Genomic DNA, 26,388 nt, shown 5'->3' with positions numbered 1-26,388 from the left:
TAGACTTATTAACTTTTTTCAATAACTGAATCTTTTAGTTGACTACAGTTGTTGGACTACAGGGTGCTCCTTAGTCTATCATACTTTTGTCTTATTTGCTAACATATCTCGTACTCTCTTCTTCGCACTCGTTATTACGAACTCGCCTGTAGATCCTTTAGAATTCGAGAGCTGCCTTGTCTTGTCGTGTCTTGGCTTAGTTTACAATGCACTTTTGATTAGGCAGCAAAATGTCGATGACGATGGAGGTGGCCTCGGTCCGAACTACGCCTTGGACTTGGAGTTGGTCGTGGGTACGTGATTGGTATTATTCATCACTTGTCCTGTGGCTATCTGCACAGTGCTTATCAGAATTTGTTTAGGCTCTTTTCTACACGTTCACGTTTTCGTTTCCCGCCGATGTTTAATTTAAATTTTAAGTATGTCTTTCAGGTAGTTCAGGGTTCGATAGAGGTTGCTAGGTTGTTATCTAAAACAGGTAGAATCTATTTTAATGGGAATTCATTTATTTAGTTGTTTTGACTGCTGCTGCAGCAGCGGCAGAAGCAACGATGGATGGCAGGAAGTGGAAGCAATACGTGTTCAGTCTGCCAACAATTATGAGCATTTTATAATTGAATTTATGACCATTTTGCTAGGACTCCATAGAAATTATGAATGCAGAAAATATTTTGCAGGACTTCCAGGACAGCAATGGAAATGGAAACGGCAACAGCAGCCAACAGCCAACAGCAGTCAGCAAACAGCAAACGATTTTTAGGGCCAACACCCAAAAAACTTTGGATTCCTTACAATGCAGTCGATAAGTATGGCATAAGTACAATTCATTCGGCAAACATACTTACAAGCCATGCCTGCACAGAGAGTGAGAGAGAGAGGGGGATGGCAGAAATACGAGTGCCACTCAAGACTGTCCCCCCCTTCCTCACTTTCCAGTCAGTTTGTAATTTCCATTCCCTCCCATTTGAACTCCATTCTAGCAAGACAAACTCGAGAGTTGGTGGACCCAGTTCCCCTCTCGTCTCCTCTCCTCCTCCCACACACACACACACACCATCAAACAACAATTGTCGGTCCCAGCTTTCGGGTCGGACTTGGGCTGGGGCTGAGCGCACAGCTGTTCAAGAGAAAATAGTCATTGTAATAAGAAAATTTTGATTTCATTTTTAGTATTTGTATAAAATTTAATAACGCCGCACAAGATGGCTGACTGACTGCCTTCTTCTTGTTGCCTCTGCTCACGTTGTTGTTGTTGCTGCTGCTGACAAAGTTGAGCAGCAGCAGCAGCGATGCCAGCGCAGACTGCGCTGTCACAACTGCCGTTGGCGTTGACGTTGACGTCGCTGCCATTGGCAAAGCGCTTTGCCGTGAGGGGTGCAAGCAGTGGGCAACTAAAACGCTTAAAACACACAATCTCGTTTGGGTTCGGTCGGGATTTCGGGGTTACGCTTAAACTCTAAGTACATTTTAACTTAACTGCCTTTTTTTTTGTTTTCAATGTGTGTGTGTGTGCTAGTTGCGACGACGACGTCGACCGAAGGCAGCGACAGCGACTGCGGCAGCATGGAGAATTGTATAAGGCAAGAAGGCAAGCCAAAAGGATGATGATGATGAGGACGATGATTGAGGGCCGAGTATAAGCTTGAGAATGAGTTTGAGTTTGAGTTTGAAAAGGGAATGGGGCGGCAGGGGGGGATAAGCGCACTTTCTGGTGGAAAGGGTGGCAACGACAGCGACTCCTGCTCTTGCCTCCTGCTCTTCCTGCTGCTTCTGTTGGTGGTAGTTTGAGATTTCTAACTGTGTGCGCAGCACAATTATAAATTTTTGGAATTGTTGTAATTTAGTTTTGTTTGTTTGCCTGTTTGTTATGCTAGTATGTAGTAGTAGTACTTCTGTCTGTATATGTATGCGTGTGTGTGTGTGTATGTGTGTGTAAGCTATATACAAGTGAAGAGCGCCGTCTGGTGGCTGTTGGGCGAAAAACTTGCCCTGGCTGCGGCTGCTGATTATTACGATAAAGCATAATGATTACATTTTTAGTAGCTCTCGTTATGCGTAGTGGCAGCGCGCAATCGAGAGCGAGACGGGTAGCTAGTGCAATCGAAATGTGTTGGAGTGAGAGAGAATGAGTTGTAATTGTTGTTCAGCTCAAAGCAGCAGTTGAACTTTGTCGTTGTCGTTGTTGTTGTTGTTGTTGCTTTGAGCTAAGGAGGGTTGCTGTTTTGGTGATAGGCTAAGAGGGTCGGGGAGAGGAGTGGTGTTAGGGAGCTAACGGCATTGGCTTGCACTTGATTAATTGCGATTTATGCGCTGCGCTGCGGCTTAAATGCGATATATGCGAGACTCTTGTGTAATTATGGATTGTAGAGCTGAAGCTATATAACGGTTCCTGAGTTTATGAGGGTTACTCAACATGCATTTGCCAATTGAAATGTGAGTTAAAAAAGGACATTTTGTAGCAGCGAATTATGCTTTAAAGGATACGTCAGCATCTGTATAATGAAACTAAGTGCTAACGCTATTCAAGGGGTGTTGATAAAGCCCGCACTTAAAACGCTTAAACTTATGCTACGCACACACACAAACACACATGCATCATCTACTTAGGGGCAGCTGTGATTTTGAAAATCTATTCCCACAAGTAAATAATGTAAAACGAGATCAGCACGAAAATTCTTGGCGTTTCAAGAGCAACAAACAGAGACAAACGTCATAGCCGCGCCATAAATGCAGAAATTGTTTGCATATTTCTCTTCTGTAGTATGTGGGGGCGACAGCTTTTGCTGTCGGTGCAATGCTTACGTTGTTGCTGTTACTCGTACATTCACACGTGGATACATACGTACATACACATGTACAATTTTTGCCTTTTTTGTTTTGCTTGGCTCATTTGGCAAGCAATACAAGCACGCTCTCTCATACATACTCACAGACGCCTGTGAGAACGCAACAATCCAAACACACACACACGCAGATAAGCGGCCAAGTGCGAGAGCGAAAGAGAGCTAAAGAGCCAATTGTTGGCAACGACCCAAGCGACGGGAGTGCAAAAAAGTACGTGGAAAATGTCCAAGCCAAACAATTGCCGCTATTGTCATTACTTTTGGCCCACATTCAGAACGGCCAAGAGCGAGTTCAGAGCGTGCAAAGAGCACCTTCGCATTTGTGAAAAAATGTTCTCTTCGTGGTTGCTCTGAGTTCCCTTCAGAGATGAGCATTAACCACGCACGACGCACCTTTCGATATTTCTGATGTGGGACACACATATAACATGACATGTTTCAAAACACTAAATCTAGATTGTACATCAGATTACCGACGATAAAAAGCGCAACGATCATCTCTCATTACAAAAATAGTTATTTTGCCTGTACAAAAAGTTTGCCGACAAATGCATAGGGTAAAAATCACGAGACACGCTCTCAGCACTATTTCCATGCTCCGTTTCCTTTGCTGCTGCTGCCGCTGCTATTGCTGCTACGTATGCTTGTTGTTGTTCCAGAGAACGAGAACTTCGGGTATAGCACGTCGCGTCGTCGTCGGCGTCGGCTTTGTTCGTGCTCTTTGCTTCGGTTGCGGCGTCGTCGTCGTCGTTGTTGTCGTTCGCCGTCTTCGGCAAACGCTTGTGTGAATGTGTTTGTGTGCGTTTGTAATTGATTTTATTAGTTTTTGGTTTTTGTTGTGTGTTTGCTGCTGTCGACGCTGGCGTTGACGTTGCTGCTGCCGTCGCTGTCGCAGTCGCAGCTGGCAGCGTTGATGAATTTTAAAAAATTTTGAATTGCCCGCCCTTTAGTCATTGACTAAACGTGCAGCAGTGCGAACACGAACGCGCGCAGCGTCATTCCGGCTTCGGCTTTACACTTCTGCTCAACTACTCTAATAAAACAAATTATTATAAGTCCAGATAATAATAAAAATACACTTTCCTATTACGCTCTCGATATATATCGTCAAATGTAATTAGTACACAACACTCTTGATATCACACTTATTATTATTCGGCACGCGCGAAAACGGACAGACAATTTGAAACAGTGCTTAAAATACACAAAAAATAATAAAAATAAACGAGAAATCAAATTGAATTTGCAAACTTGCAATCACAGTTACAACGTGCAAACATTTGAAATATGTGCTAAAAAGTGAAGAAGTTATACAAAAACAAAAAATAAATAAAAACAAAAAGAATCTATAAACAATTTGCAAATTCAAATATACTTGCTGGGATTACAACAGTGGATTAAACAAGCTGCCAAAATGGTAAATACCAAAAAAACAAACTAGAATTATCCAATAGGGAATTACACACACAAGTACTTTACTTACTTACTTATATCATCTACATATTGTGTGACGACCGACGTCTGTCTAACATGGCTAAGAGGGGCTAACTAGAATTTGTGATTCAGCGTCGCTAATTTCTATTTTATTGACAAAAATGTTTTCAAGCACACGCGGGGCGCTCCTTAGTCTTAGTCATTAAACCAAAGTGTTAACTGAACAAGCCAAACTATATATGTATTACTTTCTGTCTCTGTGTCTGTGTATGTGTGAGTGAGTGTGGTGTTTATAGTGGTGCTATATTATAAACAATTTTATGGCGCAGTCGCACGCATTCAACGCCATGGCGTACATATAAATCGTTTTAATCTCTTGCATATTAATTTTTATTATTGGCATCTTATAATTTCCGGCGATTTTGATTAAGCCACTGCCATAGATGGAGCTGTGATTTAACTTATTTCGCATACTACTTACTATTATCATCATCATCAAACATGTACAGATTCTCAATATATATAAATTAAGTGCAAGTGACGTCCAAAGAACTTCCGCTCACAGTGTCACAAAATCAATTTGCCATTTCAATCTACATACATGTATGTACATATATCCATCGATATACTGATGGCATAGATTTTACAGATGCTTTAGCATTTAGTTTATGCATATCTTTTAAATGCACATAACATCCAAAGAAGAATTTTTCGTCGATTCTTTATAAATCTCTCTGCGCCAATTGCATATCTTTCAATAGATATGGGTGTATGTGTGTGTGTGTGTGTTGGACAAATATTCGCAATTTTAGCTCAATAGAAATATTAGATAGAAATATATTTGGCACATTGGGAACACGCGAAGAGGCAGCCAAAATAAAAACTCATTTGAAATTATTATGATTATGATGTTGTTATAATTAGAGAACAACGCAAAGAGCCAAAAGAGCCAAAGAAACAACTGAAAAACGATTCATAATTATTCAAAAATTGACTTTAAACAGCCGCCACAGCGGCGCAGCGCAATGTGAATATGAATATGAATATAAATGGGAATGGGATTGGGGGGATAGAATCGGAATCGGAATCAGAAACGTTATAGAAATCACAGCCAGTTGCTGTGGTTGTGGTCCCCATGGCAGATCTCTCACAAATATCTTTAGCCATAAAGATTTTAGTTATGGTTTAGGCAACATCATCTGCTTGCCATCTATAAATAGTCCCTCTGTAAGTGTGTCTATAAGTGTGTGTGTACCCTCCCTACAACAACACACTAACAACTATAGCACCGAATTACACTTAAAGTGCTTAATCACAGGCAGCCAAAAAAAAGACGCAACAGCGCAACGTTTTACACAAATCATAATTCTCTGTACGGATTGCGAGTACTCGCCGTTTTGAATATATTTGAATATCACTCATACATGCCCAATTCATAATTCCTCCCTCCCTTCCTCCTCCTCCTCCTCCATTCCCGGTTTTGCAGGGCGCGCGCGCTCCTCTTTCAAGTTGTTCGCTATTCGATTTGTTTTTAGGTATTTTCTTGGCAATCCCCCCGCTCTCTCATCATTTCCCCATTTGATTGAATTTGTTTTCATTAAAAGGAAACGAAATGTGGCCGATGTTTCGTCGGATTCGACAAAAATGCGCCACTATTAAAGGCCGCAATGTATGTTTTAAATCAACGGCCACTCAAAGTGCCATAAGCGATCGAGGCGAAGTGGAGGATGTGAAATAGACGCATTTTATTTATTAATTGCCATATTTAACATATGTTTGTTGCTGCTGCAGCAGATGCGGTATAAATAAATTGCACAATTTGCGCATAATAAGCAAATTTAGAGCTAATCACCGTCTAAGCTTTAAATTACTCAGAAATTTTCAGTGTTGAATCATTTTTTGGAATGCTAACAAAAAGATGCAACACCAAGGAGTATTATCATAAAATTTAATAACTCTAACTCTTATGATCACTGAGATCTGGCAGTTCTTTCAAATGGACAGACAGAACGACGGATGAAAAAAAAGCGAATTAATTGCTATAGAATGTTGAGGCTAATAAAGAAATTTTGAGTGCTGAATAATTTTTTTGGAATACTAACAAAAAATGCAACACCAAGGAGTATTATCATAAAATTTCACAACTCTAACTCTTATGATCACTGAGATCTGGCAGTTCTTTCGAATGGACGGACAGAACGACGGATGGAAAAAGCGAATAAATTGCTCTAGAATGTTGATTACTAACAAAGATTACTATATACAAAGAATGCTCTATTAATATGGGCATGAATCACTCAATTAGAATACCCCTTAACCTTGACAGTACCGGGTATTAATATGCAAGTAGTATGACACCCCATCGTCACTGATTCATAGTCGCAAATATGCGAAAGTGTAAAGGGAGCCAAAGTCACAACAAATCGAATGGGCGAAAAATACCTTTCAGCATGAACACTTTGGCAACGATCTAAGCACATAAGTACTTCCTCTATAAATCGTTAGATATATATTTTTTGTATATATTTGTATGAGTTATTCAGTATTTTCTGGATGGGAGGGATGTGTCAATAAATATACTAATTGTTTATTTCATTTGAGGCTTTTTAAATATTTATAAGCATGGCCACAATAAATAAGCCAACTTAGTTTTCAACGCCAAATACGCTGGGCTTTCAATTCCCGATATTCTTTCGATATTCTCATTCAAACTGATCGCAATTGAACACACATTTTTATGGCACTTGGAAATTAAGTAGTCACTCAGAAAGAGAGCGAGAGAGGTAGCGAAAGAGATGGCAAGTGTGCGAACGAGGGAGGCAAGCATATTGCACATTAAAAATAAATACGAATATGTTATTGCCATATGAATACATATTCATATATTGGCTTTTGATCTGAATACACATAAATCTCTGTTTGTCTCGACATCTCTTTGTGTCACTGGGGACTGCGATCTGAGTGCAATCTATTCCATTCTATTTTCCTTATCGAATGGGGATATCAAATCAGCATTTGAAATTGGATTGGAAATTGTCATAGTGAATGAATATTCAGAAAAGAATTTACAAACTGTTTTGGCATCTGATTTCTTTTGGTTTTCTCGTGGCAAAATAAAGACATTAAAAATTATATTTGGTCCTATACTGTAACGAATAATTAGAAAATTTTATAGTTGCATAATTCAAAATGCATATTTCAGTGTTGATATAAACTTGCATTTATAAGACAATATTTAGGATTTAATTTGCTTGTTTTTACTATGGCAATTAACGGATTTAGTTGTTACAAAATTATTTTGTGGCATGTTCATCACCTGACAACCAATTCCACCCACACATAAGTTTTCTCCTCCTTCCTCTCTCTCTCTTATATGCCTGTCTCTCTCTCATAAAATGTCGAATGCAAATTCGTTCCATCACTCAAGTAAGTTGATTTTCCGACAACTTCAAGAGCGGGAGAAAAACGAAACGAATTAAATGTGAAATGTAAATTGTAAAGAAATGTGAGACTGGCCCATAGACAATGTATTGTCTACAGTCGACAATGTGTGTCAGTCAGTCAGTCCATCATTCAGTCCGTCATTCAATCGCTGCGACAGCATGACTCACACACATCTATTGGCATCCTTTTTCTCTCCCACTCTCACCCTCTGTCTCTCTCTCTCTCTTTCTTTGACAGAGACAACAATAGAACCAAATACCAAGTTGGGTTCCATAATAACAATATTAATTGACAATCAATCATTGCACGTGTTGTATTTCTACATTTTTGCCGCTTTATCTTTGCGTTTGAAATTTTCGTTGCTTTTTTTGATTATGCCGCTCAATAAATGTGCTGGACAAATCAGTCAGTTTAAGCCCCACGTAATTAAATATTAATTAAAACATTGCGCAAAACAGCAATAACAAAAAACATGTACATCATAAAATTCCTGACAATTTCTACAACAAAGTCTCTCCATCACCCAAAAGTCGCCTCAATTAAAGGCGATTTAAATTTATAGATACGGTGGAGAAGACATGCATGGCTAGAGAGGGGGAAGGGGAAAAGAGCAAGCAGTTAGCCAATGCAGCAACAGCGACAGCAACTGAAGCAGCAGCAGCAGCAAAATGGCTTAATTAATTTTAATTATTTTCAATGAGCGACTATGAAATGAAAATTTCTTTCAAGGCGCAACTAAAACTTGCGATCTACAGCGTTCCCTCTCGCTCATTCACTATCTCACTATCTCCCTCTGTGGCTCGACTTGAATTTGTATTTGTATTTGTATTTGATAAAAGCAACAATTAAGCAATGAATTAATTAGTAAACATATGGGACTCGATGCTAACTGTGAGTTGTTTGTCTCTATTTTTCTACGGGCACCCGCGGCCCATCAAAACTGGCAATTGGCAATTGATCGCCGCTTTAACCCGCTCCTGTTGCCACTTTAGTCGCATTTAAACAGTATTACCCAGCTGGGGGATGAGTTCAATTTTTCCACAATATACAAATATGCTTCTAATGTTTACTTTTCATGTGCCCGACGCCCAACCCGACGTTCTGCGTCGACAGTTGGCTGCAGATGCGGGTCCCAAAAGTTATTCCCCCTTTTCTTTCATTGGAAAAATAGCCAAAAACGCATAAAGGCCATTAATTTATTTATGTGCAACATGCAAACCGATTGACGACAAACCAATCGCAATTAGTCACAAATGGAAATGAGAATGAAAATGAAAATTAAAATGCATTCATCCCTCCAACTCGAAAAGAAGAGCAAATATTACATTCTGTAATTGCAGCAAAATCGGGTTTACTGTACTTTGTAAACGAAGTTGAAAGGGAGGGAGGGATTAAAGCAGAATGCAGGTATAGCGTGCATGGCAGTCGAGCACATTCGCTAGTTTAAAGAGTACTGAGAGAGCAGAGATTAAAAGCAGGGATTCGCTGAAGCAATTTAGCATAATTGTAAGATATTGTGGTATATTTTGATAGCTTACAAGGTGTCCAAACTGTCGAGCACACTCGCTAATTCAATGTAAGCTGCTTAAGGTAAAGACAGAAAACAGGAATTCTCTACACCATTCAATGTATCAACTTTAAAGTCTTATGTCATATCTTGCTTACTTGCTTAATTGCTTACAAGGTACCCAGACAGTCGAGCACACTCGCTAGTTCGATGCGAGTTGAATGGTTAGAAAGACTCAAAACTGCGATTCTCTGAACTTATTATAAATATAACATTAGATTATTCTAAGATATCTTAACTGTTTACAGGGTGTGTAAATAGTCGAGCACACTTCATAGTTCAATGTGAATTGAATAATTGAAGACTGAAAGCATAGATTCTATGAACCATAGAAAGTAGAAACTTCAAGATCTCACGGCTTATCTTTACTGCTTACAAGGTATCTTAACAGTCGAGCACACTCGTTAGTTGCGCTCTCAATTGCTTAGCATGTCTCGTTGGTCTCGTACTCGATCATAAATTATAAAACACAGGCACAGATCCCCCGCATCAGGTAGCTGCTAGCTGCTCTGGTAACGCCCCAACTTGTCGGCACTTGGGCGCGAACAAGACGCCAAAAGGCAAACGCCGAGAATGCCTAAGCAGAAAAGAGAGACACAGAAAGAGAGAGAGAGAGAGAACGCGAGTTGTTGTCGAGTCGCATACCAAAAAGATTTGACAAATCAGAATGTGCAGTCAGCCAGAACTATTAATCAAACACTCAAAAAACTGGGCAGCAACAGTATTCAAATATTATATGAAAAGGTTGTGTATAAGGAATTGGAATTGAAAGATCTTAAAGTGCTGCGTTAATAACCCAAACGGATATAACATTAATTTGATTATGATATAAAATATGTACATAAAAAGAACTAATGTTAAAAGCTCTTGGTTTTTCGACTATAACTTTATAAATTTGAAAGTTTAATACATTTTAGATTCATATATATTGAATTTCATGACAAGTTCTTTTTTCAATTTAACTGATATATTTATGAGAAGTTTGTAGAATGAAAACAAAATGAAAACTTTTCCACAATATAATTCTTGCTTTATAAATTTAAATTCTATTTTTGCAAGTCTTTTGAAACTTTTTCGAATTTCATGGTAATAGAAAAGCATTTTTAAATTCTTCTGTAAATAATTACAAATTAGAATAATAAAAACAAAATGTGTGTTCCATCAGATTCCTTCGCTATAAGTCTTATAATAGCTATAGGTTTTTTTTATTCTTGTTGTAATTCTATTTTGCAAATTTTTCTCAAGAATATTATGTTCGTATTATCTGAATTTCAAAATAAAGGTAACTATAAAAGTTCACAAATTCTGCTGTAAATTAAACTGCTGCAATTGTAACAAATTATAAGAATAATAAAAGAACAGCTCAACACTTAACTTCTATTGTGTTTTTCCTCAGTTACTTTTGCCATATTTCATGCACACATTGATACAGCTGACAATCTGTAGGTTTCTCACCCTGACTGAGCAATTAATATGAAATATTTTTGCATTGCATTCAATGTCAGGATCATAATAAAACACATTCACATAAGCGAGACATGCTACACACACTCACAGACAGACAATATATTATGGGATCCAGTTAGTCAGCTGTCCACATGGCAACCTCTCTGGCTATAAAGTAGGGGTTGTATTGCATGCGATTTCGTGCATTTAATAAAATAGGATTAACAATTTTATAGTTGCTTTGCTCTCTTTCTTGCATTTTTTTGGTCATATGTCTGTCTCTTTCGGTGTGTGAATTTTTAAGCAACTGCGTTTTGTTCTTTTGATCTGTCGCCTTTTGTCTGTGCTCTAACCAGTTATTGAAATTGAAGAAAATGATGACAGCTGCAAGGATAGCAGTTAGAATAGAATCCTTGCTAAGCGTTAGTCTTTCGATTAATCAAGGAAATTTTAAGATTCAACATACAACTGGTTTCATAATTTACCTAATGTCATAATTTTTTTGGAATTTGGAATGAGAGATGAATGAATAAGTGTGTTATTAAAGTGACTGCATCCATAAGATACTTTTAATACGTTTATGGATTTTTCTCTCTCTCTCTCTCGCTGTCTTTCCTCTTTGGGGCATAACTTATGCATCAACGCGTACAATTTCGAGCATAAATCGCGCGCTGTCACCCGGCGACGACGAATCTTGCCTTATTGTCATCATCGCAACATCATCATCATCGTCGCCATCATCCAAGTCATCCATCGGAGTCAATGCGAGAGAGTCCCCAACTAGCTACAAACTTTGATACCGTCCTCTCTCTCCTCCTCCCCTCTCTTGACTCTTCTGTCTGCGTCTTTATTTTCTTTTTGTTTTTGTTTCTTTGACTGTCGTTAAAATATTTTTGGGTGTGTTCTGTATTTTAATAGCGCTACGAGCCGCGTGCGCATTGCCACTTCCTTTCGTATCTCACAGATACACAGATACTCGCACACACACACACACACCCTGGCTGGCATTGAGTGTGTTTAATTTCTTTCGAATTTGTCAAAAAGTAACATGATTTCTGTTTTTACTTGAAGTCGACGTCTCCGTCTGCACATTTAGACTCGTTTCTCAGCTAATCCCTCGTGCGACTCACTTTGAATTATTAAAACCTAATCTTGATTATACACACACATACAGAGTCACCTTATTGTATATACGATTTCAGTTACAGTTTATATATATATTTTTTTGTTGTTTTCTATATGGGGGAGAATCTTTAATATGCTTTGGCTTTGCGATCGCACGAACTCTTCTCTCAGGTATGTGAAGAAGCATTTCGTCAGATCTCAGCTAAAGCAAAAGCAAAGCAAAAGCAAAGCAACTCCCCCACCTTGAGAACTGCACATAAATCTGCGTTTCGTTTTTCGTTTCCCTTTTCATTGTTGTTGCTGTTTTGTGAAGCGTTTTAGTCTCAATTTTAGGATTAAAAATGTCGTCAGCATTTTTTAAGCTGAATTCGGTTTTTGCAACTCGCTCTCTACGAACATCATTTGGCATTGACTTAATAAAAACACACCCAACAATAATAGATGCAGAACTCAACTCAACTCATCCACTAATTTAACGTTTGACAGTTGATTTGGGTATTCGTATTCGATTAGGTAACCGAAAAATTCAGTCAACTATTTCGGTTGCTTATTTCTAGAACATTTGCTACTACCTAGTTTGTTTTTAATGCGAAAATTCGAAATGCATATTAGAGAATTAAAAACTGAGGCATTGAACATTTTTCGCCCCTGATCAGTCACCCACCCAAGCAACGACTGAGAAAAAAGCAAAAGCAAGCAAACAAAATACATACGAACGAAAATATTAATTTATTAAAATTTAAAGCGCATGACTTTCAGAGCAAATGGCACAGAAATAATAACAACAACAGCAACAACAACTAGCAAAATAAATTGCTATGATTCATGCGTCACACTTGCGCATAATAGCTGGGAGAGGGCTAAAAACCGAATACAGCCAGAACGGAAAAATTAACTCACAAAATGTGCAGCAAAGTTGTGCGACTGCCAAATACCCGAACTGCATTCGGTGAGGCAAAAGTTATATTAACCTAAATATAAAACAAAATACTTGCGAAAGGGAAGCAAATATAAATGTGTGCAAATCTTTTCTTATTTTTAACTTTGCATTCATTGTTCTTTTACATTTATGTTTATGACAACAAAGAGCTGCTTTTTGATCTTCAGTTTTATTAGTTATAAGAAATTGTATGATCATAAAATTAAAGTAAAATGGCAAAATTAAACTCGAAAATGAATTTAAACAGAAGTGGAACAAAGCATAAAATTAAACCAAATCTATTATTAAAATTTAAAATAAAAAATTAAATATATATTTCAACATAAATGGAATTCATAATGAAAAAATCAAAATATATATTATAACATCGGAGTAGCGTCATTTAATTTGCTAAAGATCATAAATGGATGTATAATAAAAATGTGAATTTCAAAATTAAATATTTTTATTTCAACAATAATGGAATTCATAATGAAAATAATCATAATAAAATTTTAAAAGTATATATTATAACATCCGAGTAGCGTAATTTAATTTGCTGAAAATCATAAATGCATGTATAAACTTTATATGTTTAACATCATCTTTAAAATATTGAATGCTATCATCAACTTTTGCATCTTTAAGATATTTTAAGCTGGACAGCAAATCGTTTTAATGCTGCTGACCATGACAATTCCTCGTATTTTGCAAACATTTAAATCACAGGCATATTAAAAATGCAAAGTAAAGATATTAAAATAGATTTTGTTTGAAATCAAAAGAAATTTTGCAGCTGTTTCTCTTTTCAAAAAAGATGTTGTATTACAAATTTAAACAGAGGTCCTTTCGATAAGCTGAGATATGAGATTAAACAATACTTTGCCGGGTATTAAAAACAAAAGGAGCTGCAAAGCAAGGCCAATGTTCAAGTAGAAGTAGAAACCGAAGAAGAAGGGGAAGAGGAAGCGGAGCAAAAGGCAGACAGCAGGCAACAGGCCAAATAAAATGGCACGTGGAAGAAGGAGAGCAACTAAAGGCGCGCAGACGCAGATGAAGGCGAAAAGAGAGAACGAAAGAGCGAGGAGCGGAAGAGAGAGAGAGAGAGAGAGTCAATGTTGGCGTTGGCGTCGTTGGCTGTTGGCTGCTGCTGTTTGGCTGTTGCCAGTTGCCAGTTGCCCGGCTGCTGCCCAGTTGTCAGCTAAGTCTTTATTTTATACTTTTTGTTGCTATCTGCAGATTTGTTGCCCCTTGGTTGGCATTGTTGTTGCCAGGCCGCAGACTGTGATTGTGACTCCAACTGCAACTGCAACTGCGACTGCGGCTAGATTCTAGATACTCTTGTTGTGTGTATGTGTGTGTGTGTCTCTCCAGGTGTGCACCGCAAAAATGTTGCAAGCTGTGTGTCCCAAAAACTCGCGCAATTTGTTGCATGTTGTTTAAGTTATTTGTTACTGTTGTTGTTGCTGTGGTTGTTGTTATTGCTTTTATTGGCTTGCACAAATATTTTGCGAATTTAAATATGAGTTTCCAGACCAACGGAGCGCGCCAATGCCGTGTGTCAGCCTGGAAAGGAATCAAGAATCAAATCGCAGCAAGTCTCAAGAATCGGGCCAATAGTTTTTAGCAGCTACTGTCGGCGGCACAGTCAAATCGATTCAAATCTGAGGCACTGTTCAATGTGTCATTTGTGTGTTTTTGTGTTTGTGTAATGACAACTTAATTAAGGCTATCTATCAACGGTCTTATTTAGTTTTCTTTAGTCGAGTTTAAAGCCTTCGCTCCCTAACACCAATAAACGATGCAATTAGCAATTAAATTCCCGTTGACCTAATGCTAGGAAAGTCTTTTCGACTTATTTGTCAATTACGTTTTACCAACCCAACCAAATGAAACAACAGTCGTCGCATAATATCGTAGATAAACGCAATTACCACCGACCAGGCCCAGGTACTTTATTTATTTGTTGACTGGCAACACACACACACAGAATGAGAATGGGAATGAAAAACCGAAAATCACTCGCATGACTTTAATTACAATTTAATATTTATTTAGTTCGATAAGCGACACAATTATTGTATAACACGCTATCTAGATATGACTACACCTAGTCACATTCACATACTCGGAAATCGGGGGAAGAAAAAAAAAGAACTTGTGTAAATTTATTTAACAAGACGTTTGCATTGATTCTTGCGGCTAATTAAAATTTAAACCTTGTTTATATATTTAAATGCAAATGCATCACATCCGCTCTAGTTACCTGAATACTTTTTGGCGAGGTCATCAACTAAAAGATGCTTTTTATTTCTTGCCAATACTTTGAATTTATGTTCAAGCATAGATAACTTGAGTATTTGGGGAACATTTTCACAGAATTAATAATTAATCATACTTCAAAGGAAATTTGGAAATTATCTTTAGTATACTCAATTTTATAGAATTTTTGGAATTGAATTTTGATTTTCTGATGAAAAGTTTAACATAATTAAATCATACTTAAGGCAAAGTTGGTTAAAGTGTCGATTTAATGATAAATTAGACTAATTTGATAATTATGTTTGGGAATCTCTTGACATCAATTCAGAGTTTGACAAAAATATTTTTGATTAATTTGTAGTTGGAGAAGTATATTTTGAATACTGAAGAATAAAGACTTCTGCAATCAATATCATTGGAATCAGTCTGAAATAAGAATTGGAAAATTCAATAATAATTAATTACTTTAATGTAAAACTTATGATTAGAGCCTTACATTGTATATAATCTTCTCAATTCAATATTCCGCTGCAGAAGTATCTGCCTAATGTTATATATTAAAAATCAGCGATATCTAGGAATTTGAAATGTTCATTTGATGCCAAATTACTTGAATTTGAAAGTTTTGTTGGGAATTCATTTTCATTGTGTCTCTTTAAATTAATTTAGCAATTGAGCAGTGTAGTTTGTAGAACTTAAGGTTAAAAAAATATATTTTAGTATCTGTCTAAGGCTTCTGCAATCTTTTTAATTTTGGAGCTGGAGAATTATCCTCATATTCGATTTATAAATTCAAACTAGAGAAAAAGTATAGTTTCATTTAATTAATAACTGGAAATTTAAGAGCTTCAAAAGTGTCAAAAACTGTGACAAGCTTTATATATTTTATAGCTTAAGAATGAATTTTAAATTGTATATACAAATGAGAAGTATTTTAATAATTTTAATTTAAATATTTGAAAGTAACCTTTAGTTTTTCTTTTTAGTAATGTAAATACTTTCCAATAACCCTCTTCAGTATCAGTTAAGCTACGCTTTTATCAACTGACAAGCTGACAACTTAGCACAATTTATGTTTAAACAATTTACGCATTAAATTTGTAACAATCGTGTGTGTGTGTGTGTGTGTGTGTGTGTGTGTGTGTGTGTGTGAGTTTGACGATGAGCTGAGCTTATGGCATATTTGAGTTAATTAAAGGCAGTTAAATGGAGCTACCCAAGCAGAACGCAGTAAGCAAAGTACTCGGAAAGGGTATAAGAGAAGAGACATGATATCGAGTCAGAATTGTGAAGAAGAAGCCGAAGCAAACGGCGTCACATTGGCAAAAGGGGCGCGTTTGTTTTTAGCTTTTATTTTGTTGTTATTCTTGTTGATTATCAACTCGAGGCAATTGCCTAGAATTAGTTAACACATTTGCTTTGGCATTGTCGTTATGTGTTGTGTTTGGGCTCATAATTAAACAATTTCAACGAGTATTTTATGCCATTTGTTGAGGGGCGCATTTAAATTAATTTCTCTTTGGGTTTTAGCCGCCCGACGCCGACGACTGATAAGCCATTAAAAAACACGCCTAAATCAACATTTAAATTGCGATTGCAAAAGCTCGAAAGCAGAACATATGTATAACATAGATAGATACTTGCTTCCAACATACTTACATTCAATTCATATACATATATGTATGTATGTACATGTGTAGATACAATATCTGTGAAATACATTGGCGATAAGCGCGGCAGCAGTTGAAGAATGTGCAACAAGTCGCCAGCTGCCGCATTTATAAATTTGCTACGATTTGACACAATGTGACGTTGCATGGGAAGTGAGCATTAGAACTCTAAAGCGGGATTTGAACAGCATTTTTGTACTCGCCGATTTTTGTTCTTTGCTGTTTTTTTATAAATTTGAATAGCAAAAAGGAAAAGCCAAAATGCGTACGTGCAAAGTCATAAAGAAAAACACAAAATCAACAACAACAGCTAAGAACTCAGTTCGCTGTTTGTCACAGGGCGCAACAACGTGAGCGGCAATTGTGCACAACAACAACAATGCAAAGGCCAAAAGATACAGATACAAAGATACTCAGTATCTGATGCGTGTGTATGTGAGTGCGTGTGCGTTTTATTGGTATTGGTGTTAAAAGAGAGAGAGAGAGAAAGAGAGTGAGTGACTGAGAGGCTCTAACAAATATGCGTGTCTGCTTTTCCATTAAAATGAAACTCAACTTGCATTTCAATTAATGCATTGCATAACTTTAAAGACCCAACAAAAAAGATACGCACTCTACGCAGGGGAAATTCACTCTTCTTCTTTGCGCATGAAAAGGAAAATTTGAGAACAAATTCTGACAAATTCAATTAGCTATAAAAAAAAAAATACTTGAAAGATTTGCTTGATCGACAACTATTGAGTTTTTGAGGAATTTGAGTTGAGAGTAGTTTTATAAAATGAGGCCCCTAAGCAGTTTTTTTTTTTTGTATAGTCATGTCTTTGAAATTTCAGGAACTATGCTTTTAAAATGAGACTTAAGTCTGAGTTTAGAATTGTTTGTTTTAAGAGAATAAATAAAATTTAATTTATTTTCAGGAACTCTGCTCTTAATATTAGAGAAATTTATGTGTCTAGAACAGTTCGTTTATTAAAGAATAAATGGAAATGGAAATTTATATTTAAATTTTCAGATATTCTGTTTTTAATATTAAAGAATGTTCTGTGCTTAAAACGGGTTGTTTTTTTTTAATAAATTAAATGGAAGTTAACATTTAAGCTTTCACAAATTCTGTTTTTAAAATTAAAGAAAGTTTTATACTTGGAAATATTCGTTTTTTAAAGAATGATACAAAATAGAAGCTCAACATACAGTTTCATATGTTTTAAATGCAGCGGAATATTAATCAACATATTGCCGAACATTTTCTATTAAAAATTTTGTTTTAAATATGCATTTAGTAAATTGAAATATTATAAAAAATATTGTTTAATATTTCACTTAAGTAATTAGAGTACTAAAAGCGAAGGTCTTCATATCTATTCGTTTTAAATTTTTGTTGACAATCTTAAAAGAGTTTTATTTCCATATGCAGTATAAAACTTATAGTTTTCTGAAATATTTTATTTAAAAACACATTCGTTTACTTTAAAAATGTGCTGCATTGATCTTTGTATAGTTTCAAGTGAAGACTCTGTAAAGCAAAAGTAATTCAAAGTTCGGAGCTTGTGACTTGGTGTGCTAACTAATTGAAGCTGTTCGATCTCTGTAGGCTTGCTACACAAGCGATACATCAACATACAGACATGAGTGTTGTTGTTGTTGTTGTGTTTGTGTGTGCTGTACAGCAGTAGAGTGAGAAGCTGTGTGTGTCTGTGTGTGCACATTAAGATCAGATACAAAGATACATTATCTGAACTGAGCTGAGCTGCGTCTTCGCTTTGTAGGCGGCGTTTGGCGCAATTAAAACGCTTAAAGCTAAGCAGCAAGTCAGACATTCAGTCAGTCAGTCAGTCATTGAGTCAGTTATACAGTTGAATGTGTGTGTGTGTATGCTACTTAAAGATACATGCCACACACACACACATACACATAGCAACGGAGTCATCGTCGATACGTTGCTGATCGCCTGCTTTGGCTTTATAGAGTTTTGTGCGCTCTGGTCTCTGGTCTCTGAGAGATAGATATAAATAAGCGATACGTGTAATTCGGGTCACTAACCGTTAACAATAAATTTCATTTGTTTAAAAACAACGCCAAAAGGGAAGCGAGGGAGTGAGGGAGAAGGGAGCGATTACTTGAGAGTCGGGAGCTGTGTGTGTCTGTGGCTGTGGCTGTAAAAAGCAAATATTGCCACGAAAAATTGACATCTGATCATTTGTAATTATTATTGCGCATTGCGACATGACATGGCAGCCACTGGGCGTGGCTACGACTCGACTCGACTCGATTCGATTCGACTCGAGTCGATTCAATACGATTCACAGTTGTGTATTAGTATAGTATATATAGTCGAAGTAGTATCGCATTGGCTGGCCAATTCAAATGAGTGTTGAGTATTCAGTATTCAGAATGCGGCACAATTTCATTCGACATATATATCTACTCTGGATAAAAGATATTCTCTCGTTCACTCGTTTAATCATTGCATTCTAACTCGTTCTTCGGAGTAATCATAATGATTTACATTGGGTTCGTTGAACTCGTTCAATCAATCTTAGATTCGGCGCATGGAACAATTAATGCCAAAAAGAAAAAAAAAAAAAGTAAAGAACAGCCAGCAATAACAATAACTTGAAAAAAATAACTTAAATCTGTAACCACATGGCTGAGAGCAAAGAGGGAGGAGGGGACAAGAATTTGAGGCTTTCTTTCATTTCATTTGTAAGTAGTTTCGTCGTTTGAAGCGTTTCAGTTTTCGTTTCTTAAGTCCAAGTTAAATGGAACCAGAAATTATTTTGAACGCCTTCAAGTGCTACACACACACACACACACATACAGAGACAGCTCACACACATACACACACATTTACTTTAAAGTCTAAGAAGCATAAAGTCATAGCGTAATCATGACTTGATGCGATTATAAAATGCTACAGCAGCAACTGCCAAGTACAAAAAGAAATTAGATACACACACACATACTTATACACATACATCTATGTATGTTTGTGGCAAGCAACAATAAGTCTCAATATTCAAATGAATTTTGGAAAAAATGACTAACGAAAATTGTTGTGTGTATGTAGAGTTTGCTTTTGGGTCTTAGAATTGTCTCGAGTAAGAGTTGGAGACCAAGTGAAATGCTTAAAGAAATGTTAACCCACATCAAAAAATATCTCAACTTAACACACACACAGACAGACACACTCTCAAGTTATAAACAATTAAAGAAACTTTTGTATAGAAATTCAAAAGTGGCAGCTACGAAAAATGTTCAAATGCCAGTCAGCAATTGGAGGCAACAGCTCCACAGAGGAAGGGGGAAGAGGGGAAGGGGGAGTGGACTGAAATGAGTTATGTTTTTGTTGTGTGGGTGGCGGCACAAGCAGCTGACAATGAGCCTGCCAATGTCCAAAAAACCAACTTTCCGCAAAAACACACACAATGAAAACTAAACTCTCAACTAGAAGAGATAACACACACAAATGTGCGCTGGACATTTTCCAAACAAAACTTGCACACAAAATGAAAAATGAAATAAAATAAATTGCACATCAAAAATTGCAAGTTGAGAGTTCTTAGAAGAGGATTTAAATTCAAATCGAATTGAATTGAGAGCTTTAAAACAAACTGTGATTCAGTTGATTGATTTAATAGCTCATTTAGAATGGGGCAAATCAATTGCAGATGACTTTCCAATTAGTTATGACTAGCATATAACATTTGGTGGCACTCCTCCCCCCTTCCCCTCTCCGCACACTCCTTCTCCGATGCTTAGTGAACTCCCACAACGAACTCGTAAAACAATAACAATCGACTTTAACCATATATGGGAGGCAGGAGGAGGAGGGTGAACCATTGAATTGTGAGAGCTTGGAGCTCATAGCTCGTCTGGGTTCGGTGTAATGAACTTGTCAGCCATGTTTAGGGTGTGTGTGAGCGGGCCAAAGAAAGTCACGGACAGACAGATAGACTGAGTACGCATAAAAGTACAATGGATATAAAGATATGAGTGTACAAATACGAATACGAATACGAATACGAATGCGAGTCTTAACCACATAATGACTATTCAAATGCGAGCTGCTCCATTTGTTTCCAGGCCGATTGAGATGGCGATAGTCAGTCCGTCAGTCAGTCAGTCAGTCAGTCATTGAGTGAGCTATAGGAACACACATATGTATATATAGTTAGACTACAACTTCGATTCCAACTTGGACTCCATGGCATAGGTAATCCATTTGGCTTGCCGATATCTCTGCAGCTGTCACGGCGACACCACAGAAACAACAGTCAAACAACAACAGACAACAACAACACAACGCAGCGCAGCACAGTCTGATTGAAAAGTATGCGCACACTTGGCCAAACTCTTGCCAACTCTTTGCCAGCTGCAACCGAACCCAAAATCCCAGCCCAAATCCGCGTCTCCGATTTAGATTCAGATTCCCCATCCAAATCTCCCCCGGCCCCTCCACCCTTCTCACGTCCCGCGATGTGGGCTGACTAATGAAACACAACCCAATAATTTAGTAAGTTGTACCTACGCATGCGCAGTTCAACTTTACAGTCGATGCCTCAACAATTGTCACAGACAACAAAAACGAATTACAAGAACAACGAACAACAACAACAACGGCGCATAAAAAGAAGTTGCAGGAATTTTGTGTATAGGCGAACTTTGAATACGCTTGCCAAAAAGAAAGGCTTGTCGATAAATGGAAAATGTTGCTTTAATACATATTAAAATATGTAGTTATCATCGGCATACCAAAGTAACAGATTTATTAATATCATAGTTAAACATTAATATACATATAATAATATTTGCATATTTCTGGTTGGAGTATTAAAGTTTGTTGTATATTAAAGTTTGCCAAAAATAAAAGGTCAAAAATGAAATAATTTGAAATCTATAAAAAGATTTTTTACTAACTAAACAAGTTTTCTTAGACCATTTTCAAAAATAATCCTTTTATTATGGAAAAAACATTCTTTCATTAGAATTTCCTTTAGGAAACTGGGATAAAATTCAAATTTCAAACTATTTCAAATGAAATTAAAAATATAAAATTCCATTCGAAATATTTAATTGAGAAATTTAAATAATTGCAAAGTATTTAATTAGCTTTTTACCATTTACTCGCAATTATTTAATTGCTAAAACATTTTAGTCAGTTTATGAGAATAATTTGACGCAATTAACATAATATTGGTTAATGGATCATTAAAAATGAATTCAAAATTAAGTAATTCCTAAGAATTTTTTTAAAAGCTGCTAAATACAAAATAAATGATGTATTATTTGGAAAATTATATATGGAATAGTAAATTAGTTATTTTAAATGAATTTTAAATGTTTCTTGAGCTTTTTTGTATAATTAGTGTGAAATTCCATATTGAAAAAGAAAACCTCTTATTTCAGTTTCCCCTTTAACAAATATTGCATCCAATTTAAATAGTGTCTTAACACATTAACTAGTGTAGCTAAAGGACTTTTCTGTAGTGTACAACAAAAATGAAATAGAAAAAAATGTCACTGAACTCGCGACGCGCGACGCTTTTTCCAGCATTTTTTTTCTGTATTTTTTTTTTTTGGGTGTAGGCCAGGTCTGAGCTGGGAAGTAAACAAAGGCACGTTTGGTAAAAAAAAAAATCTTAGTTGTTTTTTATTTCATTTTTTTTTTTAGCTAGTTACAATTGTAAGTAGCACACGACGACGACAACGACAACAGTTGAACCAACTGCGCAGGCGCGCGCGTGTGCGTCATGAAATTAGTTTATTTGTTTGCATAAGTCGCCTGTGTGAGTGTGTGTGTGTGTGTTTGGAGCAATTTCTAATAAATTTGTTGTTGGCAGCGCCAGTGTCATGCACACCTGGAGCATAATTCGCCAGCCATGAGTCAATTTCCGTCAGCTGCGACGTCGTCGACTTTTGTCCAAATTATAACAAAATTGTTCGAGTTATACTTACAAAGTACATACTATATGGGAATATGAATAGAAATGTGTACAATAATAATAATAATAAAAATGCATATGTTAAGTAGAGAATGTATGTGTGGAGTACTTAAAAAGGGTAGAGAGGCAGAGGCAGAGTCAGAGGCATGCCACAGCACTCTCTGCCACTTAAGCCGAGAGGCAAATGGGAATGGGAATATTGCGACGTTAGAACAATAAACACTATACAAATCAATGCTCGATGCCACTTGAATTCATCCAGAGAACCAGACAGAGACAGAAAGTATTGAGAAAAAGAGTGAAAGAGAGAGAGCGAGAGCATTGCGGCATTCCCAATTTCAGTTCCAATCTCCGTTCCAATTGTAGCGTATGATTTTTTGGGTTTCCACGGCTTTTTACCCCACTTGAACGTTCGATGACATTTCAGTTTTTTGATTTTTTAGTATTTCTTCTCTTCTTTTTTTTTTGGTAATTATATTAAAACATAAATTTATGCTGCCAGCCAGTCGAAGAAAGAAACGCACAGAAAATCCAATAAAAAAAAGTTGCCTCGTAACAATTTGTTGTAATTCATTTTAATGGCAGTCGAGTGAAGGTTAAATTTAAATTTTAGTAAGTCGGGAACCTTTTTCTCCTCCCCCCTTCAAGTAATGTGTATCGAATTCTTTGTGGCTGAAGTAATTTCCTCGAATCTGTAAGATCATTATTCAAGTGCCGCACAGAGTTTAATGATTCCAGTTCACGTACTCTAGTGCCTAAATAAATATATGCATGATGACTGTGTCTGCCAGCTGCCCTCTTAGCCACTGTAGCTGTACTTATATGTATATGGGGCCCTATAAAACTTCCCAAAAATATAGTATATAAAAAAAAAGATGTTCAACAAGCCTGAACTCAACTATAACAGGGCTTTAAACACGTCTTTGACAAAAAATAGTTCACTGTACTAAGCAGACGGTCGGACTGAGAAATGTGTGTATGTACACACAATAACTTTGTTAATTTGTCGTAATTACTCTTGACTCACACTCACACACAACTCTCACACACACTCACACACACACTCAGACAGTTACTAACTGATTTTCAGTTGCTGCTGCTGCTTGTTGTGGGCCCTCTCACAATGCTGTGCTTTATTTTAAGGCACAAGGTTAACACACATATTTTGTCGCCGCATATTGAGTGAGTGTGTGTGTAGGTTCCACACACAAATTGTAAAGCACTAGCAATAATTATTTTTGGTTTTAATATTAAAAAGGCAGCACAAACAACCACAACATGGAATAATACTATATGCTTGCTATAAACCAGTTTCTGTTGTTGTCTAATTTCAATGCTTAATGGTCACAATTGATTGGAATGATTATTTTTATAATAAACGTTTCATTTCGAGTTGTTATTGACGTGAGAGCCCGCGTGTTCACTGCCAAATATTCCAAGTGTCGAACTACAACAAATATTACACGGATATATTATTTAGAAAGTATGCCGAAAAATGAAAAATATAAATTTCTTGTATAACACAATACACCAACAGATAATGTTTATAGAGAGTTTAAAAGGACTTGACTAGAAAAAATAGAAATATTTTGTTCAGTAATAAACAGATCTTCTTTTCAAAGTTTCTTTTTCATTCGATTAAAGTCGACATTCAGAAAAGATAAACAAAAAAATTTTTTGCAATGAAATAATTGAATTACAAATTTTATGATATATTTATTAAAGTATTCATATATCTTAAATAAATGTAAAACTTAAGATATTAGAATATGAAAAGTATCTTCTGGATACATTTAGTTACCAAACTTCTACTTTAGAGATCTTCCTCAAAATATTGATTACAGCGTTATTCAAGACAAAAGTTTTAGCTTCATCTAAAAACAGAAAACTTTTTTGTATGAAAAATGTAAAGGATTTTTCTTATAAAGATTGCGTTTGCTTATCATCCCGTGAATTTGTCAGCTGTCATTCAATACTTTCGTAGATCCTATTCAACAATTGTCTAAGTTACGCCCCAATATCTGAAATGCATTTAAATGAATCCCGCAGGAATGAGATTCGAAGAGCACAATTCTTGACTAAAGTATTGCCATATTATGCACAATAATTACCAACTGTTAATAAATATATGTAGTAAATAATAATAATCATCATTATCAGCGTCATCATCATCCACATAATTATTATTGTCGTAATCGTCATAATAATTTAGCGTCGTTCGCTCAATGACTAAGTTTCGCTCCCTAATGTACAAGTATGTATATAGTACATTCATTATACTGCTCGTGCTCGTATTTGTATTCGTATTCATATTCGTATATATATATACCCATTAAATATACTCATACACATCCATTGAAACATTCCTTCATACATGCAAATTGTAAATCAGATACGGCATAAAAATATTGAACACATGGCGATGGAGCAGCGTTAAGAGAGAAGTTTTGTGTGTTTGTGCGCGGGTGTTTCTGGGTGCCCGGAGGGGTTGTCGGCTCTACGGGGCGTGGAGGGGCAAATGGATAAGTAGAAGGGGGGGACAGAGCAGCGAGCTGAAAAATCGAAATGAAATGAAATTAAATAAAGCACAATAAAACGTACTTAAAGATTGACGATTTGTGCCAGCGCCAGCGGCGTTCACAGTGTGGCAAAGTTTATTATTAACGAACTCATTTATCAGATGGAAAACAAATGATCCCAAAAAGTTATTAAGAATTGCATATTAGTTTTTGATAAGAGATTTATGCTGTAATCCATATTTTTTTCAGTTGGTTTATTATTTTTAATCAATATTAATAGAGCAATATTAAAGGAATTCGAACTGCACAGAAAAGCTAATCACAATTATAATACAATTTTGAATTTATATTTGGAAATAATTAAATTGCGCAGTATTAGTAGGCTTGCTGATAACAAAAGTATTACATTTTAATGTTTTCTTTTCTCTTGAAATTGTTATTCTTATTTCTTTTAAAACAAATACCTTTTTAATCAAAATTTAATTTAAATCAATATTAAAAGGAATAAATTAACTTTGTTAATAGGATTTTGAATTCACAGAAATGCGAAACAAAATAATAATACACAATAATTAAATTCTACTATATTTAGAAGATAGCTTGTTAAATATTGACATTGCTTTTGATTGAAGTTGTCAGCATGCTTCTGACCAATGTGCAGAGAACAAATACATGCTTAAAGGCTTGTCCAAAAGTATATGTACCCGATTATGAAGAATTTATACGAGTGTATTCGAGTGTATGCGATCTTAATATAATTGGCTGTCAGTGCGACGTTTGATCGCCCCTCAGATACACACACACACACACACACACACATACTCACACTCACACAGACATAGAAGAGTGAGCAGGCAGCAAAATGTCGGCAGCTGTGTGTTTGTGAGTGTTCTTAATTTCATAATTTTTTATTCATTTTATACAAATGCATTCGAGCCATTGTTATTCACAATTCCTTAGCCCATTTCAAAATGGCCTGCAAACATTTATAATGCTCCCCTTTAGTGGGATAGGGGAGGGAGAGGGGGAGGGGCAACTGCTGGCTGTCTGTTGGCTAATTGAAAATCAATTAATGTGGGCGCATATTGCCACCATATCAGACAATGTCAGTCGATGTCAGAATTCAACCACAAAAACAAAAGCTTTAAAAAAAAAACACAACTGAGCGAGAGAAAGAGAAACAAAATTTGAATCCTTTTGTTTTGGGTTTTTTGCTC

At 36.3% G+C, this 26,388-nt stretch overlaps 1 protein-coding gene across 3 annotated transcripts in view; it reads left to right on the top strand.

Moving 5' to 3' along the window:
• LOC133845238 (serine/threonine-protein kinase pakD) overlaps positions 1-26,388 on the top strand; it is a 47,835-nt gene that overhangs the window by 17,572 nt on the left and 3,875 nt on the right. Inside the window, exon 1 of one of the 3 annotated variants that reach the window (XM_062279637.1) lies at positions 3,799-4,260. The exons of the other annotated variants lie outside the window; for them this stretch is intronic. Coding sequence (XP_062135621.1) covers positions 4,258-4,260 — 3 coding nt within the window. The 5' untranslated portion in view covers positions 3,799-4,257. Of the gene's footprint in view, positions 1-3,798; positions 4,261-26,388 lie in introns of those variants that run through there. 3 annotated transcript variants of the gene reach the window in all.

Source organism: Drosophila sulfurigaster, chromosome 3 (genome assembly GCF_023558435.1).
Source record: "Drosophila sulfurigaster albostrigata strain 15112-1811.04 chromosome 3, ASM2355843v2, whole genome shotgun sequence".
Lineage (NCBI taxonomy): Eukaryota > Metazoa > Arthropoda > Insecta > Diptera > Drosophilidae > Drosophila > Drosophila sulfurigaster.
This window is presented reverse-complemented; position numbering and strand designations above follow the sequence as displayed.